The 18,847-nt window shown below is 45.6% G+C and overlaps 1 protein-coding gene across 1 annotated transcript; it reads left to right on the plus strand.

Annotated features, from left to right (window-relative positions):
• Window positions 1-3,860: 3,860 nt before the first annotated feature.
• C7H3orf84 (chromosome 7 C3orf84 homolog) lies at window positions 3,861-18,195 on the plus strand. The gene is made up of 4 exons (XM_036193656.1): window positions 3,861-3,957; window positions 5,945-6,058; window positions 17,342-17,398; window positions 17,785-18,195. Exons 1-4 carry the CDS (start codon window positions 3,931-3,933, stop codon window positions 18,193-18,195), a joined length of 609 nt encoding a protein of 202 aa, XP_036049549.1. The 5' UTR covers window positions 3,861-3,930.
• Window positions 18,196-18,847: the final 652 nt, after the last annotated feature.

Consider the following 18,847-nt stretch of genomic DNA (forward strand, 5'->3'; position numbering starts at 1 on the left):
AGAATGTTAAGGTCATCCTGGTTTTGGAAAATAATTTAGCTAGGCAGAAGTGTATTACATTTGTTTATGCTGCATTGGTTTATTGATGTAACAATGTGTGATTAATTATGTAAAGGTAGGGGCTGGAGAGATGGCTCAGAGGTTAAGAGCACTGGCTGCTCTTCCAGAGGTCCTGAGTTCAATTCCCAGCACCCACATGGTGGCTCACAACCATCTCTAATGAGATCTGGCGCCCTCTTCTGGCCTGCAGTCATACGTACTGTATACATAATAATAATAATAAATAAATACATCTTAAAATTGTGTGAAGGTGTGTTGTATTTATTTTACCTTTCCTGACAAAGGCACCTGATTGCTCTGATAAAAAGTGGAGATCCATGGCCGGCTGCCAACCCAAGCTCCAGGAGTCCAATCAATGAGAGAGAGGAGGGATTCTATGAGCAAGGGACATCGAGAACATAATGGGAAAATGTATAGAGACAACTAGCCAAACTAGTGGAAACTCATGAACTGTGTACCAATAGCTGAGGAGCCCCCATGGTACTGGACTAAGCCCTCTGGATAGGCGAGACAGTTGTTGAGCTTGAACTGTACAGGGGGCCCCCAGGCAGTGGGATCGGGCTCCGTCCCTGGTGCATGAGCAGGCTTTTTGGAGTCGAGTGCCTATGGTGAGACAGACACCTTGTGCAGTCTTGGTGCAGGGAGGAGGGGCTGGACCTCCCTCAACTGAATGTACCAGGCTCTGCTGACTTCCCATGGAAGCCCTTGCCATGGAGGAGATGGGAATGAGTGGGTGGTTAAGGAGGGGAAGGCGGGGGGGGGGGGGCAGAAAGAGAGGGGAGAGGGGTATCCGTGGTTAGTATGTAAAATGAATAGAATATTTCTTAATAAAAAATTTAAAAAAAAAATTTTTAAGCAGAGTGGCCAATAGCTAGGCAGGAGAAAGGCTAGGCACAGCTAGCAGGCAGAGAGAATAAATAGGAGGAGGAATCTAGGCTCCAGAAGAACGAAAAGAAGAGAGAACAAGGAGACACCGGGGCCAGAAGCCAGGCAGCCGCGAGAAGCAGTGAAAGTGAGGTCTGCAGAAGGAAGAGGAGGAAAAGGCCCAAGACAAAACGTAGACGAAGAGAGACAGGCTACGTAAAGTTGAAAAAAGCTATCCAGGGGGGCACACACTTTTGATCCCAGCACTCGGGAGGCAGAGGCAGGTGGATCTCAGTGAGTTCGAGGCCAGCCAGGGCTACAAAGCAAGTTTCAGGATAGCCAGGGCTATTACACAGAGAAACCCTGTCTCAGAAAAAACAAACAATCCCCCCCCCACAAAAAAAAAAAGCTAGACAGAAACAAGCCTAAGCTAGGCCAAGCATCCAAAACTGATAATAAGTCTCCGTGTCATGATTTGGGAGCTGGTTGGTGGCCCTAAAAGAAATAGCTTGGTTGCACAGCCTCAGCTGCAAACAAGGTTAGTACCAGCCTAGGCTATAGGAGACTATCTCAAAAAGAAACAACAGATTACAGCTTTGAAGCCCTACTCCTCCATCCCTGATACCATTCCTCTCCAAGTTACTTCTGTTCCGAACTTGTTAATTATCAGCCTTATGCATGTTTTATATTTTGATCCTACATTTGTCCACGAGTAATATGTGGCATTGTTAGAGGCAGCAGCTCACTATGTAGCCCAGGCTAGCCTCAACTTCACTTTGTAGCCAAGACTGGCTTTAAACCTCTGATTCTCCTACCTTTACTTCCCCAGTGCTGGAATCACAAATATGCCACCTGGCTTAAGATTCCCGGTTATACGTTTATGATAGTTAATCTCAACTGTCAATTCCATGAGATCTAGCATTACCCAGACACAAGTCTCTGGGCAATGCCTGTAGAAGATTATATTGGTTAGATTAATTAAGGTGGGAGGACCTGTACCCCGCAGGTGGGACTGTACCCTGGGCCGGCATCCTAAACAGTATAAAAAGGAAAAAATAAACTGAGCACAGAATTCATTGCCACGTTCTCTCTTCCTCCTCTTTTTTCTAACAATTATTTATTTAGTGTTAGGTAGGGAGTTACGCATACTGTGCTGGGGAGATTTGAGGACAATCCACAGGAGTTGTTTCTCTCCTTCCACCGCATGGGTCCCTGGGATTGAACTCAGGTCTCAGGCTTGCCAGAAAGCATCTTTACCTACTGGGTCATCTCACCAGTGCGGCTTTCTGCTTCTTAAAAATTTTTGATGTTTTATATATTTTTTATTTTATGTGTGGAAGTGCCTGATGGTTTGTCTTTGGACCACGTGCATGCAAGACCCACAGAAGCCAGGAGGGCATCTGACTACCTGTGACTGGAGTTAAAGAATGTTGTGAACCATCATGTGGGTGCTGGGAATTGAACCTGGGTCCTCTGTAAGAGCAGCCGGTGCTCTTAACCACTGAGTGGTCTCTCCAGCCCCAGTTTCTGCTTCTTGACTGGATGTAAAATCATCAGCTACCCAAAGCCCCTGCTGTTGTGACTCCAGGTTGTGATGGATTGTGAGACAAAATACATCGTTCTCCCTTCAGTCAGGGTATTTTATCAAAGCAACAGAAATTAACCAAGATCATCCCCAAATCTGAAAACAATCCTGAAACATTTTGGGCCCCAGTATTTCCAGTAAAGGGTAGGAAATGTGTACAGTTACTATGCATCCTTCTATACTGATGTGTGCATGGGCTGGTTACACTGGGACAGACTTCCTGCCACTGACACCAACAGCATCTGATTTCTGTTGTTGGACTTTTTGTTTGTTCTTTTGTTTGTTTGTTTGAATTTGAGTCTGGAGAGATGGTTCAGCAGTTAAGAGCACTGACTGCTCTTCCAGAGGACCCAGGTTCAGTTCCCAGCGCCCACATGGAAATTCATAGCTTTCTGTAACTCCAGTTCCAGGGGAATTTGACACTCTCTTCTGGTGTCTATTGGTACTGCACACATGTGGTGCTCATGCACACACGTGAAGACAAGCACTCATACAAGTAAAATAATCTTTTTTCCCTCTTCCTAGCCTACCTTACACAGCTTTTTCCTTCCCTGACCTTGGAGTTGAGCTTCCATTGAAGCTTTCTGGAGAGCCAGCTTGTTTTGGTAAAAAGTATGAACTGCTCATGTCTCTGTTATAGATTAAAATAAAAGTATATAATTGGCTCAAAGTTGCCCAGAATTAGACCATAATGCCAAATCTCTTCTCCCTCACATAAGCCCCATGGCATTCACCTGAAAAAATTGGCATTCCTAGCCATCAGTGGTGGTGAGTGACTTTAATCCCAGTACTGGGGATAAGAGTGGGGAGGGCAGAGGAGACAGATCTCTGTGAGTTCAAGGCCAGCCTAATCGACAGAGCCAGTTCCAGGACAGCCAGGACTACACTCAGAGAATCTGTCTCGAAAAACCAAACAAGACAAAAAAAAAAAAAAAAAAAAAAAAAAAAAAGGCATTCCTAGTCACACAAAATCCATCAGATGGTAGCAGAACTTGATAGTGAAGCGGCGATTTTTCCTAAGAGCAACCAACCTTTTTGACATTTCCTCTGAATTCATAGAAAGCTTTCTAATGTATGTCCCTAGTGTGTCAGAGTTTTTAAGACGCAGTACTCCTCTACAGTGGTCGTTAGTATTTCTTCGGCCGTGAGTTCATCAGACTCTCCTGTGGAACTCTGCATGTTTGTGGAAAGACTCTGCCAGGTCCAGCATCACAAGAGCCGAAATTCCCTCACACAGAAGAAACAGAGCAGCAAGGACAGGAAGGCAAGAGGCTGGCTCCCGCCTCAACAGCAGCATTGTGCAGTCACAGCCTCCTTTTGTTACTAAGCAACGAGAAGCTGACCTCTTGAAATTCTCTCCTCAGATGTAGCACCAAAAAGACAAGAGGACAGTTTGCCTTTTTGGCTCCCTTCCTGGGAAGATGCAAAGTGCTTTAATAGGCTCCTGGGTAAGAGTTAATCCTAACCCTTTGGCCAGCATGTAGTCTTTGTGAGTCATGAGGACAAAGTGAGGTATCATCCATCTGCATCTGCATCTGCACCCGGGTGGGCAGCGGCCTTTGAGCTGCCCTCTCCTCCTCCTGCGACCTCCATACCTCTGAAGGTTGCTTTGCTTCCTGCTCTCCTGCTAGCCAGTTGAGCCTCTTAGTCCTCTAGCATCTAGCTCTTCATTGGTCCTCCCAAGCCTCATCAAACTACCTGCTCTCTAATTTGGCCAACCAGGATATCAATATTTTTATTATTTCCTGGGCCCACCCCCCATGTCTGGAACACAGTGAATGCTGTTAAACTCAAATATTGTTAAACTTAACTGAGTACAGAGTGAGAGGGTGTCCACAAACAGCACCGGAACAGGTAGACAGTTAAGGTGCAATATTCAATGAAATGGAAGGAGATGGCAAGGAGCCTGCTGTTGTGGTTCAAGCCCAGCCTCAAGCCAAGCCCCTCCGTTTAGAGTCATGATGATGGGAGACTTCGATCTTCAAAAGGACTCAGTACCAAAGGACTGGGCCACAGTGTGTCCATCTAACGATATCAGCACAGAACAGCCCTTCCACAGGCTGTTGAGATTTTTAAAAAATTTTATGTGTATTTTTTAAATTATTTTTTCTTATTTTTTAATCCTATGTTTATGAATGTTTTTGGTTATGTGTGTGAATGTTTTCTTTTATAAGTGTATTTTAATTTTTTTGTTATTTTATATGTATGAATGTTTTCTCTTTATGTCTGTGTGCCTGATGTACAAGGAGGCCAGAAGATGGCATCAGATTCCCTAAGACTAGGGATACAGATGGTTGTGAAACACCACGTGGGTGCTGGGGATCCAGCCCAGGTCCTCCGGAAGAGCAGTCAGTGTTCTTAACTGCTGAACCATCTCTCCAGCCCTAAAAATATATACATATTTTTATTCTTTGGCCATCTACTACATGTGTATAAATGTATTGGGTCATTTTCCTCCCCCACTTACCCTCTCCCATCCTACTTTGACTACCCTGGACCCCTTCTGTTTCTAACATGGCTTCTCCTTCTTTCTTTCTTTTCTTTTCTTTTTTTTTGGGGGGGGATACACTCTTCAACTGTAGTTGGCCAGCACACTCTATGTATCTCAGTATAGCCCTGAATTCACAGCATCCTCCCATCTCAGTTCTGCTTAGATTACAGGCTTAGATAATATGCATGAGCCACCATGCCTGGCTGGCAAGTGCTGATTTCTGGGTTTTGCCAGTACCTTCCTCTGACTTATATCCAGAAGGTTCTCTATCATTTATTTCCTCCGTTGGGAAGGGTTTTTGTTTGTTTGTTTGTTTTTGTTTTTTTGTTTTTCGAGACAGGGTTTCTCTGTGTAGTTTTGCGCCTTTCCTGGAATTTGCTTTGTAGACCAGGCTGGCCTCGAACTCTCAGAGATCTGCGTGGCTCTGCCTCCCAAGTGCTGGGATTAAAGGCGTGCATCACCAACGCCCGGCGGGGAATTTTTATGCCTTGTTTCAGTGCCCCATGTCCAGAGGTACCTCTTTTTACCCCAGAATACCAAGTGTATGGTAAATGAATGTTCACAACCTTGCCAATAGGTTCAAAAGGGATATCTGTCAGGTTCTTGGTTCCTGGGAGCCCTTGGTCCACTCCTAATATCGTGGAGGAGAAAGAAAGGGGACTGATTCACTCTCAGATCTCACGGGAGCACCACCCCGCTCAGCGGTAGCTTCGCCTACAGAAGTGCATTCTCACTAGATGCCCTTTCCCTCCACACGCACAGCATGAACAGATCAACACTTGTCCCAGTGAAAGATGGGGACAACTCTGTGCTGGCCCCACACCAGGAGTATGACTGTTCAAACTCTATGGTCAGAAACTCTAAGGAGGAGCTCCTTATCTCTTGGAAGCCTGGGGCAGGGGGTTAAGTGGGCTTTCCTACCGTTCCTACCTGCCTTGTCACAGCACAACAGTGGCTTCTACGGGCACTTCCGCGGCCAAGTCAAGAGTGAGAGTGCTGGAGAGTACCGCTTTGCAGCCAAGCCTCCTCCTCCAGCAGTGTTCCTGCAGAGATGTGAGGTACAAAGCATCCCTGAGGGCAGAGGGTGGGAAGGGCCATCTCAGCCCTTGCAGAGGTAGACCGACAGGACAGGTACCTGGGAATAGCCTCCCCCTGGGACAGCAGGAGGTCTGGGACCTTGTCCTTGAGATCAGAGATCGCTACCAAAAGGGTAGAGAAGATCAGGCACCAAAGTGGGCAGTTTTGTTTGTGGATCCTTTGGGATGGGGGAAGGTTCTAAGCCAAGGTAGTGTGGGTAGCAATGAGGAACAGAGCCTTCAAAACTGAGGAAGCAAACCTTGAATTTTGCTGAACTTCCCTTAATTTCAGATTCTTTGAGGCCACAAAAACCTACAACCAGCCTCCCAGTTCTAGGATTTGGGCATGAGTAGCAAGCCTCCTCTTAGTTGGGCAGGTGGTGGCTGGTTCCAGCCCAAATACGTGCCCAGGGAAGACTGGGGAGAACAGGGAGCGTAGGAGGGTCAGAAAAGCAGAAGCAGGATCCAGGAGCACAGGAGGAGGACGCAGGCCCAGCCCTCCACCATTTTCAGACCTGTAGACAAGGAGAAGCCGAGGTGTGTACACCAGTCAGAGTCACAACATTGAAAAGCTCAAAATAGGAAAACACAGGAGTATTTGCTTACAAAACAGCAGGTATTGAAGCCTCAGGAAAAGACAGTCTCACAAGATTTTGTATGTTTTGGAGGGATAATAAGATTTGAGACAAGGTCTCATTCTGAAGCCCAGGCTGGCCTAACTCATCTTGTATCTCAGGCTGGCCTTGAATATATAACAACCATCCTGTTCCAACTTCTCAAGTTCTAGATTATACTTATGAGCTACCACATCCAGCTAGTGCCACTGTTTAACAGCCAAATGTCTGGGCTTGGTTGTACATGTCAGTAATCTTAGCCACATAGTAAGACCCTGTCTCAAACACACAGGTTGGGAGTGTAGCTCAGTTGGTAGAGTGCCTGACTAGTGAGCATGAAGCCATGGATTTGATCCAGAGCATTGAATAAACAAGGCACATGCCTATAATCCCAGCACACAGAAGGCTCATATATTTAAAGGTTTCCTCGACTTTATAGTATGCTTGAGTCCAGCCTAGGGTACATGAGACTCTCAAAAACAAAACTGAGCAAACAAATAAAAAAGTGGGCAAATGGTCTTTACTGTTATCCCAGAAGAGCCCAAAGGGACGGGGCAGCATAGCTGCTAGAACCCAGAAGAGAAAGGTAGGTGTGCAGGGAAGAGCCCTGAAAGAACCAGTGCTCCTGGGGACAGAAACACAGTCAGTCGAGAGCAGAAGTGGGTAAGAAACATTTCCCTATTTTCCTGTCTCCTCCCAGGGCTTCCCAGTGGTCATAGTGATGTATGTACTCAATCTACCTTCTAAATAAGGCCAGGGAGGAAAGCCCAGAGAAACACTCTACCCACTGCACCTTCTCCCCTAGCCTTTTGCCAGGTCCTCTAAGATCTGCCGTCCGGGTCCTTCAGGAACTGCTTTCTTAGCATTCTTAGCATTTCCAGTTGGAAGGACTTATTGGCCATGCTTTCAAAACCAGGCCCAAACGCAGCTCCAGATTGCCCACCTTCCAGTCCAGCACTTGGGAGGTGAAGTCAGGAAGGTCAGGAGTTCAAAGATAGCCTTGTTACATACAGAGTCCAAGGTCATCTTGTCCTAAACTAAAGAGAGAGAAAGGAAAACGGACAGCTAGTAGTACAGAGGCAGAAGCAATCCAGAACCTTGCAGCTGGGTTTTTACAAAATCCTTCAGGCAGCTCTCATCCCAGAGAGCAAACATCCTCTTGATTTATTAACGCCACCCCTCAGGAAGCCACCCCTCAGGAACCCTCCACCTCAGGAACCCCACCCCTCAGGAACCCTCCACCTCAGGAACCCCACCCCTCAGGAACCCTCCACCTCAGGAACTCCACCCCTCAGGAACCCCCCACCTCAGGAACCCACCCCTCAGGAACCCTCCACCTCAGGAACCCCACCCCTCAGGAAGCCACCCCTCAGAATACCCCCACCTCAGGAACTCCACCCCTCAGGAACCCCCCACCTCAGGAACCCCACCCCTCAGGAACCCACCCCTCAGGAACCCTCCACCTCAGGAACCTCACCCCTCAGGAACCCATCCCTCAGGAACCCCCCACCTCAGGAACCCCACCCCTCAGGAACCCCACCCCTCAGGAACCCTCCACCTCAGGAACCCATCCCTCAGGAACCCTCCACCTCAGGAACCCCACCCCTCAGGATATACAGGAGACATGTTTTGGCTGATGATCCAATTGAAGACTTGAGGCATTTTCTTGCATTATCAAATGCTCCAAACATCTTGATCTGTATGTATTGGATCTGAGTTGAATAAATGTCAAGTCTCATGGCTCTTTCTCACTCTAAGCCTGTTTAATTAACAGGGCTGCCCAGGGAAGGTGCATATTTTACTTCCCATTGGCGGAGAGGCCCCAGCTTCAGCTGGCTGATTGTAGTAATTGTTGTTTAAAAGCTTTCCTGAAACACCGGAACACTTTTCTCTGGTTTAGAGATGGTGAAAATTTCATCTATGATATTTGGGTATGGGAAAAATTTTTTTTCTTCTTTCATTTTTCTTTGAAACCAGATGGATTTATTCTAGCCCTTACCTGCCTGGCCCTTGGGAACTGTAATATCAGTCCTGTTTGTTCCTAAAGTCAGACAGACGAATCATAAACACTCTTGGATGGAGCAGGTCCTTTGGCTGTGCTGCTGGGTACTACTCCCACCCTGTTGCACCCCATGTTTCCAACACAGAGGCTCCTCTCTCAGAACCTCACTGATGTGACACTGTGCAGCTTTCCCAGGACCCTTAGCTCTCCCACATGTAGACACTGCCTCTTCCCAGTGGAACCTATCTTTCTCCCCAAGGTCTCTTAATCAAGAATCATGTCTCTAGTCCCACCTGCTCAGATACCATGGGTACCTCAGTAGAAGAGAAGCCTAAATAGTTGAGAGACAAAACATGCAGCTGATACTTCTTCTGAAGGACGAGCATCCCCAGAACTGCCTGGGCGGAGAGGAAATGACTCCTTCTCACCAGGCTCCCACAGTTGTGAGAGAGCAAAACTGGAATCTGGGGGAGTTGATAGATTATCCTGCCACTGTAGGAATAATGAGTTTCCAGAATCAGAGCTGTCTCCAACAACAAAAGCATTCATTCTAGGCTGTGTGACTCTGCCCCTGAGAACAGAGATGAGAGAAACCTGGAGGTCAGTTAGAACTTGTCCTGGGCTTCCACATTTTAATTTGTGTGTCTGTGTGTGTGTGTGTGTGTGTGTGTGTACTTGTGTGCATATGTACATAGAGGTCAGAGGTCACCTTGACTGTTGTTCCTCAGGACAGCTATCCATGTTGAGAAGGGGTTTTCACTGGGACTAGGGGTTTGCTAATTCAGCTAACCTGGCTGGCCAAGAAGTCCCCAGGAATCTTTCTGTCCCTACTTCCCCAGCCCTGGGGTTGCAAGGGTGCACCACCATACTACCATATCTAGCTTTTTATGGGGGTTCTGGGGATGGAACCTAGATCCTCATGTATAGCAAGCACTTTGAAGACGAACCTAGCTTCACAGAATCTACTCCCTGACTCCTTTTTTTTAATTTATTTTTGTTGAGACTGGCCCAAGCTGGCTTTGAACTTTCTGTGTAGCTATGGATGAACTTGGACTTTGTTCTTGTTTTTTTTGTTTTGTTTTGTTTTGTTTGTTTTGTTTTTTTGGAAGCTGAGGATCGAACCCAGGGCCTTGTGCTTGCAAGGCAAGCGCTCTATCACTGAGCTAAATCCCCAACCCCATGTTCTTGTTTTGGAGAGAGGATCTTTTTTGTTTTGTTTTGTTTTTCGAGACAGGGTTTCTTTGTAGCTTTGGAGCCTGTCCTGGACTAGCTCTGTAGACCAAGCTGGTCTTGAACTCATAGAGATCCACCTGCCTCTGCCTCCCGAGTGCTGGGATTACAGGTGTGAGCCACCACCGCCCAGCTTGGGAGAGAGGATCTTTAATCATTTGGAACTGAAGATGGCCTTGAATTTTCTGATGGTGCTGAGATCATAGGACGATGCCCTCACTTCCACTGAAACGAGTTGTTTTCTGTCCCACCAGCCAGCTCCCAAATAATGACACAAAGACTTCTTATTAATTATGAAAGCCCAGCCTATAGCTTAAACTTGTTCCTAACTAGCTCTTATAACTTAAATTAACCCATTTATATTAATCTACATTCTATCTTCCATCTTGCACCTCCTGTTTCCTCTCTGTGTCTCCTGGCTTCTCCTGCATGCCTAGATTCCTCCTCCTCTTCCTTTCTCTCCCTGGAAATCCCACCTATACCTCCTGTCTATTGGCCATTCAGCTTTTTATCATAACAATCACAGCAATATATCTTCACACAGTGCACAAATATCCTACAACATTTCTACCTTTCTGTCTAAATAAAAAGGGTTTTAACTCTAACATAGTAAGACTATATACAATAAGAACAATTATCAGAGTTGGGTGGCACACGCTTTTTTTTTTTTTTTTTTTTGAAGCTGAGGAGTGAACCCAGGGCCTTGTGCTTGCTAGGCAAGCACTCTATCACTGAGCTGGATCCCCAACCCCCTTATCTTTCTCTGTGTAGTTTTGTGCCTTTCCTGGAACTCACTTGGTAGCCCAGGCTGGCTTCGAACTCACAGAGATCCACCTGGCTCTGCCTCCCCAGTGCTGGGATTAAAGGTGTGAGCCACCACCTCCTGGCTGAATCTGATTTTTTTTTTTAAGATTTATTTATTATGTATACAGTGTTCTGGCTGCATGCCAGAAGAGGGCAGGCACACACCTTTAATCCCAGCAATGGGAAGCAGAGCAAGGCAGATTTCTGTGAGTTCAAGGCTAGCCTGTGTTACCAAGTGAGTTTCAGGAAAAGCACAAAGCTACACAGAGAAACCCTGTCTCCAAAAAAAACCAAAAACCAAAATCAAAACAAAAAGAACAAAAAACAAACAAACAAACAAAAAAAAACCAAAGAAACAAACAAACAAAAAAAACCTAAGGAAAACTGTAACTATAACTATCTAATCTTCAATTCAATCAGAGACTCCAGAAGAATATAATATTACTTGATTAAACAGGAAGTGCAGAGTAAGAAATGACAGAGACATCTGGCTGCCTGGACAATCACCCAAGGTCCCTTTGCAACATTGGGGTATCCATCTTCAGCCTACAGGCCTAGAATATTTGACAGGCTTTCCTGTGAACTAGGAATTTTGAAGGACTATCCTACCTTGTCTTGGCAAAGCTTGATACTCACCTTCTTTTGTGTCCTGCTTGTCTGGTTTAGATAGCATACTGTCAGCAGTGGAGGCAAAGACAGTTGCCCAGTGGCTAACTTGGACACAGTGAGAGCAAATTCCATATGGAGATTCTTTGATGCCCATCATCCTTTTTGGAAGCAGATTGGTGCTGCCAGGAGCAAACACATCTCACTGTCATGAAAAGCTTTATGTATTAAAACATCTTAAATGCCATATTCTATAGTCTCTGAAGTGTTTGAAGACCATCTACCTATCTAAAATATATCTCTATTTGACCTTATACTCTAACATGACTCTAAGTTTGATAGTCATAGATGACTAATTACTAACCTGTTTTTCTTTATTACCCTAAATTTCTTTCAAGGACTAATTTTTTGTTTTGTTTTTTTTGAGACAAGGTTTCTCTGTGTAGCTTTGGAGCTTGTCCTAGAACTTGCTCTGTAGACCAGGCTGGCCTCGAACTCACAGAGATCTGCATTCCTCTGCCTCATGAGTGAGTGCTGGGATTAAAGGCATGTGCCACAACCACCTGGCTTTGCATTATATTTTTTAAATTGAGCTGCATAGGTACAATACAGTATAACAAAAATAACCTTAAATTTTTATCAATATCCAAATTGTAAAATATTTGAAACTAGTGGTTGTTCAAAACTAGACTTAACAATCAACATTTTATCACATTTCTATACTATAACCCCCTTTTTCCCTTTAGAAAGAGATCCCTGAATCTAATCTCCTTTGTTTAGCTCTTTCCCTGACCATAACCAGTAACAGTTTGTAACCAACCCCCCTAAATAATGACAATTATCTATAATCCACCAAATGACCAAAAACTACCCACTCCACCTCTTGGGAATGTGGGTATTGTGTTCTCTGGACTGCTTCCTGTTATGGGGGGTGGGGGGAAGGTGACAGCACCTTTAGGGGACCCTGAGAAAATTGAAATAATGATCAAGTTCTGAGAGAGCTGGCTATATTATTTTTCGTTTAGTCTCTTTTTGATTGGAAAATGTAGAGCTTATGAGAAGTCTTGGCTATTCAATCTAGGAGGCTGGACCATCTCAGCTAGCAGCTTTGAAATTGTTCTAGATGTAAAATTTTGAGGAAACTGCAACACAGGCATTCTGAAAGTCTAGATCACCTAGCTACTTGCCTTTATTGGTGTCTGGTCCTTTTTTCCCCTCCAAAACACCAACTTTTAAAGGTAGCATGTATATCTGCATTAACACAAATATGGAATGTGCAGAGTGCACAAGTCAGTTAAAGATGATTTTTTGCCAGGCAGAGCCAGGCAGATCTCTGTGAGTTCAAGGCCAACCTGGTCTACAGAGCAAGATCCAGGACAGGCACCAAAACTATACAGAGAAACTCTGTTTGGGGGGGGGGGGGGGTTGTTGTTGTTGTTGTTTTATGTTTCAGCAGGTAAAAGGCATCTGTCAACATTTTTGGGGGGGGTTGTTTCGAGACAGGGTTTCTCTGTGTAGCTTTGCACCTTTCCTGGAACTCACTCTGTAGACCAGGCTGGCCTTGAACTCACAGAGATCCGCCTGGCTCTGCCTCCCGAGTGCTGGGATCAAAGGTGTGTGCCACCACTGCCCGCTGGCATCTGTCAACTTTATAAGTCCATTTGGACTGTATAACCAAACCTCTATCCACGCCGTAGGAAAGGATAACATGTAATAATAAGTTAGGAGGACTCTGTAGCCAACAAGATTTATCATGTCTCATCCAGTCTGAGAGCTGTCCTCATGTAGAGGGATCAGCATATATGTCACCTGTCCAACATTTCACTTTGTGTACTGGTGAGACCAGCCCCAGGACGTCATGAATGATGGACACACACTCTACTAACTGAACTGCATTTCTAGTTTAGCCTTGAACTTCTGATCCAGCTGTCTCCATTCCTTTATCTTGGGGATTACAGGGGGTGCACAATAATGCTTGGTTACATTTATTTACTTACTTCACACATGTGTATACCTTTCACCTTACAGGCCTCAGACTTTTTTCACTGAAATGAGTATACATTAATAAATGCTTAGAAGAAATATTAGAGAACCCTTTTTCATTTTGTCCAGTTTTCTTTAACAGCAACTTTTTACAAAGCTATAACAATTGACATGATTGAAATTTACCAATTTCATTCAAATTGCCACAGTTATGCCTGTATTGGTGTATATGTACTAAGATCTGTAGTGTGTTATCCAGTGCAGGTTCACATAGCCACCAGCAGAGTTAACAATTTTCTACCCAACATCACCAAGAACCTTGGTGTTGGCCTTTTGCCAGTATACCTGCCTGCCTCCTGTGCCTCTGTTCCTTCCCAGTTCCTACCAAACTGCCTTAACTTCTAAAATTCTGTCAGTTGAGAATGTTGGGCCCAGTGTGATGGTTAACACTTAGAATACTTCTGATACTAAAAAGGCAGAAAACAGGAAGCCTTAAAATTCCAGGCCTGGAAGACCTCGTCTCAAAAGAAAAAAAAAAATTAGACAGGCGTTGTGGCCCACTTCTATAATCCCAGCATTGGGAGACTGAGGTAGGAAGATGGCTACAAGTTTGAAGCTAGCCTAAGCTACACAGTGAGCCCAGGACAGTTTGGGTTGCCATGTGAAATCCTGTCTCCACAAATCAATGATTTAAAGGGAAAAACTGCCATACAAGTGTAATAATACAGCACACAACCTTGGAGGTTGGTTTTTCTGGCTCAGTGTAATTTCCTGGAGAGTCATCCAAGTGGTTGTGGCTATAAATAGCTTGTTTCTTTTCATTACTAAGTAGCGTTCTATGGTTTGTATGTATTGGATTGTTTGAGCATTTGCTTTATTAAAGGGTATCTGAGCTGATTCCAGTTTTGGCTCTTATAAATAAAGCTGCTATGAACATTTGTGCAGATCTTTGGGTGAACATAAGTTTTCTTTTTTCTGGGATAAATGCCCAGAAGCTCCGTTGCTGGATCATATGGTAGTTGCATGTTTAGTTTTTAAAGAAACTGTCAAGCTGTTTTCCACTGTAGCCTTGCCATTTTACATTCCCACCAACAGTGCATGAATGATCCAATTTCCCTGCTTTTTCACTAACACTTGAAATTGTCTCTATTTTTAGGTTGAACCATTCTGATACACAGGTGATAAGGTTTCATTGTGATGTTGATCTGCAGTTCTCTAGTATTTAATAACGTTAAGCATCTTTTCAAGTTATTTGCTATCTGAATATCTTTTTTTGTGAAACATCTTTATGTTATTTGTCCATTTCTTATTGGATTGTTTGTTATTTTACTGTTGCAATGATATCATTATATATACTAAATTCTAGTCCTTGTTGAATATGTGGTTTGCAAGGATTTTTTCCCCTGTCTGTAGCTTGCTTTTCATCCTCTTCTTATGGATTTTCATAGGAAAAACCTTTTTGGGAGATAGGGCCTCCCTGTGTAGCCCAGGCTGGCCTTGAACTAGTGACAAGCCTCCCATCTCAGCCTCCTAAATGCTAGGATTATAGACATGGCACAACTTTTTTTTTTTTTTAGCTGAGGATCGAATCCAGGGCCTTGCGCTTGCTAGGCGAGCACTCTACCACTGAGCTAAATCCCCAACCCAGCACAACTTTTAAAAAGATTTATTTATTCCTATATGTATATGTATGTGCCTGCATGACTTTATGTTCACCAAGTGTGTGCAGGTGCTGGAAGAGGCCAAAAGGTGTCCATCCCCTGGACCTGCAATTACAAGTGGTTGTGAGCCACCTGATAGGCATGTGGTAACTGAATCTGGATCCTCTGCAAGAGCAGTAATTCCCAAGAACAGAAATATTTTAGGATCTGATAAGGTCTAGTTGTTTGTTTGTGTGGCTAGTTGGTTGGTTTTGGGTTTTAAGACAGGGTTTCTTTGTGTATCTGTAGCCGTCCTGGAACTCACTTTGTAGACCAGGCTGGCTTCAAACTCACAGAGATCTGTCTGCCTCAGCCTCCTGAGTGCTGGGATTAAAGGTGTACGCCACCACTGCCTACTGATCTGCCTGGTCCCACCACACCTGGCTTACTTTTTCATTTTTGGCTTTGATTTTAATGTCAAGTCTAAGAATCCTTTGCCTGCTCTAGATTCTGAAGAGTTTCTTCTATTTTTTTTTTTTCCTTCTAAACAGCCTTGAGCCAGGCAGTGGTGGTGCAAGCCTTTAATCCCAGCACTCGGGAGGCAGAGCCAGGTGGATCTCTATGAGTTCGAGGCCAGCCTGGTCTACAGAGTGAGTTCCAGGACAGGCACCAAAACTACACAGAGAAACCCTGTCTCAAACAAACAAACAAAAACTAAACAGCCTTGGTTGGTTGATTATTAGTTGATGTGTGTGTGTGTGTGTGTGTGTGTGTGTGTGTGTGTGTGTGTGTTGAACCTAGGGCCTTGCACATCCAAAACCCACTCTCAGCACTGAGCTAAACCCCCAGTTCCAAGAGCCCTGAGATTTTAGTGCCAACATGTCACCTTCTGTATAAGCAATGCTGGCCAGCTTCCTGTCTTCATTGAGTTATCATGCTGTGGAAGATCACGTCTGGATATGTGATAGCTAAGCAAAGAAGTGCCAAAAGGGTAGAGTGTTAAAGATATACCACAGACTTGATTTGAATTGAATCATCAATCTTTGATGGAACTAGTTTCTTTCCTTTCTTTCTTTCTTTCTTTCTTTTTCTTTTCTTTTCTTTTTTTCCCTTCTGGTTCTGGGGATAAAAATCCAGAGCCTCAAACCAGCTGTGCTAACACTTTACTACTGAGATACCCCAAACTCTGCATTTTATCTGTGCTTGTTGTCAGCCATTGCTAATGCCACTCCATCCATGGCAGATCTCACCAGATCAGAAGGAGCTGCTGGTGTGTTTAGAGAGAAGACTAGTATGGAGTCAGAGGATATGTGTCATGTGGCTCTCATGTACCACTATTATGATTTTGGTTGTTACAAACATGAAAAGCTGTTTGCAGATTTTTGACAAACCACATGTGCTCGCTCTGGTCTATGTGCTTAAGGAATTTCTGGCTACTGAGAGGACACCACACTGGGAGCGAGGATCTCGAAAGCACAGACATAGGTGGGAAGCTCTCAAAATACTTCAGGCAATAGAGGACGGTGGTTTCCACCAGGACAAGCCAGGTGCAGCCTTCCAGGATCTGGCAGGCTGAGGCAGAGGATCTTCAAGTCTAACCTGGGCTGTATAGTGAATTCTAACTCAGCTTGAGCTAAGTAGCAAGACTCTGTGTTCAAAACAACAAACAGGAGCTGGAGAGATGGCTCAATAGTTAGGAGCACTGGCTGCTCTTTTAGAGGTCCTGAGTTCAATTCCCAGCAACCACATGGTGGCTCACAACCATTTGTGATAAGATCTGATGCCCTCTTCTAATATGCAGGTATACATGCAGCGTACTCATACATAAAATATGAATTAAATAAAAAAAATTTTTAATTCAAAACAATAAACAAAAATAGAGAAGACTCAAGTATTTGGATCTAGCTGCTAGCTGCCATGGCCTCAGCTGTACGCAAAATGGGTTCAAGAGTGATTCATTCATCAGGGATGTGGTTAGAGATGCCCTGCCATGCCTTGCCACAAAGATGTGGAGTAGGCAGTTGGCTATTGATCCTGGGGTCCAGCAGATACCCTCAGATGGAGACAGACGTATTTACTTCCAGATGTCTTTTAGGGCTCAGAGCATGGCTATGCTGTGGAGGGAGAAGACTGAAGACCACTCCCAGGGAATTTGGATTTAAAGTCCTCCACTGAGGACTGGATGTCCCAACGCTTCTATTTAGGGCAAGCTCAGGACAAGAGACACACAGGGGTGGGGTGGGGTATTGCTTTCTGGGTGTTAGCACTTTGGCAATTTAGAAGTCGTGGCTCCTGCATCTTGTCCCAATAAGGGCCCTGAGACAGTATCTGCAGGAGCAGGTAAACACGGCCCCTCCCCTTACCTTCCTTCTCGTCTTCTTTCAAGGAGCCAGCAAAGCAGCACTACTTCTCCAAGCACGACAACCGCACTTCCTACGACAAAGTGAGTGCTGGAAAGAGGAAGGGGGAGGGGCCCCTGGCTGACAGAGGATGGAGCCAGTAGGGTAGAGAAAAAACCTTTAGGAGAGCAAAGGTTTCTCAAATAAGCATCTATTTCCCCTAATCTTTCCCACGGCTAAATATTCCACCCCCCAGACACAGGCAACTCGGCCGTGGTTTTCTTGGCTAGTTTGCCCAACAATGTACAAATATCCCAGGGGACCACTCAGGGGCTCCATGCTAAAATGGATAACATTACTGAGAATGCAGGGTAGAGGCTAGGGAGGTCAGGCGCAACCCCATCCTTCCCGAGCTGACGTGGGATTAGATGGGGTCCAAGCAAATCCTGGTTGCCAAGACTGTGGGCCAAGGGCCCGTACCGTTGAGGAGGGCCCCTACTGCCTGCTGCAGGGGATCGGAAGACGCAAGGACCTGGAGCGTCTGTGGAAGAGGCACACCTTCCTGCGCTGGGCGCCCTGCGAGCTGGAACTGAGCCAGCAGCCACCTCTGGAATCTTCCTACCAGACTGATTTCCGGTCAGGCACAGGACTCAGTAGGCTCCCCCAGCGCCTTGTCCACTTCGTGCAGGTACAGCCCCCCTATGCGAGCACCACCTACCAGCATAACTTCTGCCGGCCGGCCTGGGGTAGCCGCTGCGATAGCGCCAAGGTAAAGCCCCAAGAGCCAGTTGCTGAAACCCTGCCTGACCTCCCGGGGATCCCGAGGCCCAAATTGCTGCAGCACTACCTTCATGCTGGAGTATCTGAGTGTTTAAACTGGTCCCAAGCATTAAAAAGCTGACACAGCAGCGTGTTTGTACCGACAGCCCAAGATGTCTGAGGGGCCTGTGACCAGCTCTCTACCAGGTCCTGTGTCTGGCTCCCATGGCATTTGTGCCAATGTTTGTGTGCTGAGCTGAGGAGAGGCTGCCCAGGGAGCCTTGCCACTAAGTGAGAAAGGATAGGGCCTGCAACAGACTCAAGAGTCCAAGAAGGTTGCCTTGACCCTGGGTGGATTATAGGGACCCAATAACTTGAGTAACCTCTTGTACTCAGTGTAGCTACAGGAACACAGAACCTGAGGATCCTACTAGTGAGCAGCCAAGGCTGAGGGAGAAGCAAGGGCTGGCAGCTCCCTCCAGGAGCCAGGTGCCTTGAAGGGTTTGGCCACTCAGCCACACAGTCCTGCCCAAGAGATGCCTCCCAACAAGGAGACTGCCCCAACCACCACACCACCACGCCACCACGCGGCTGCTCCCTCCCCTTGTGGTTGTGCAGAACCTTTGAGGAGACCCCATATGACCTGGATCTGAAGGTCATCCTGACCTTGTGAAATTTCATTGTTTTGGGAAGTCCTCTGGTCATCCTACCAAGTCCCCTGACACCCAAGACACCTTATGTTACCTAATACAAAGCTGATGCTTAGGTGGAGTGGAGACACTGGGTCACTTTAG

Source organism: Onychomys torridus, chromosome 7 (assembly GCF_903995425.1).
Source record: "Onychomys torridus chromosome 7, mOncTor1.1, whole genome shotgun sequence".
Lineage (NCBI taxonomy): Eukaryota > Metazoa > Chordata > Mammalia > Rodentia > Cricetidae > Onychomys > Onychomys torridus.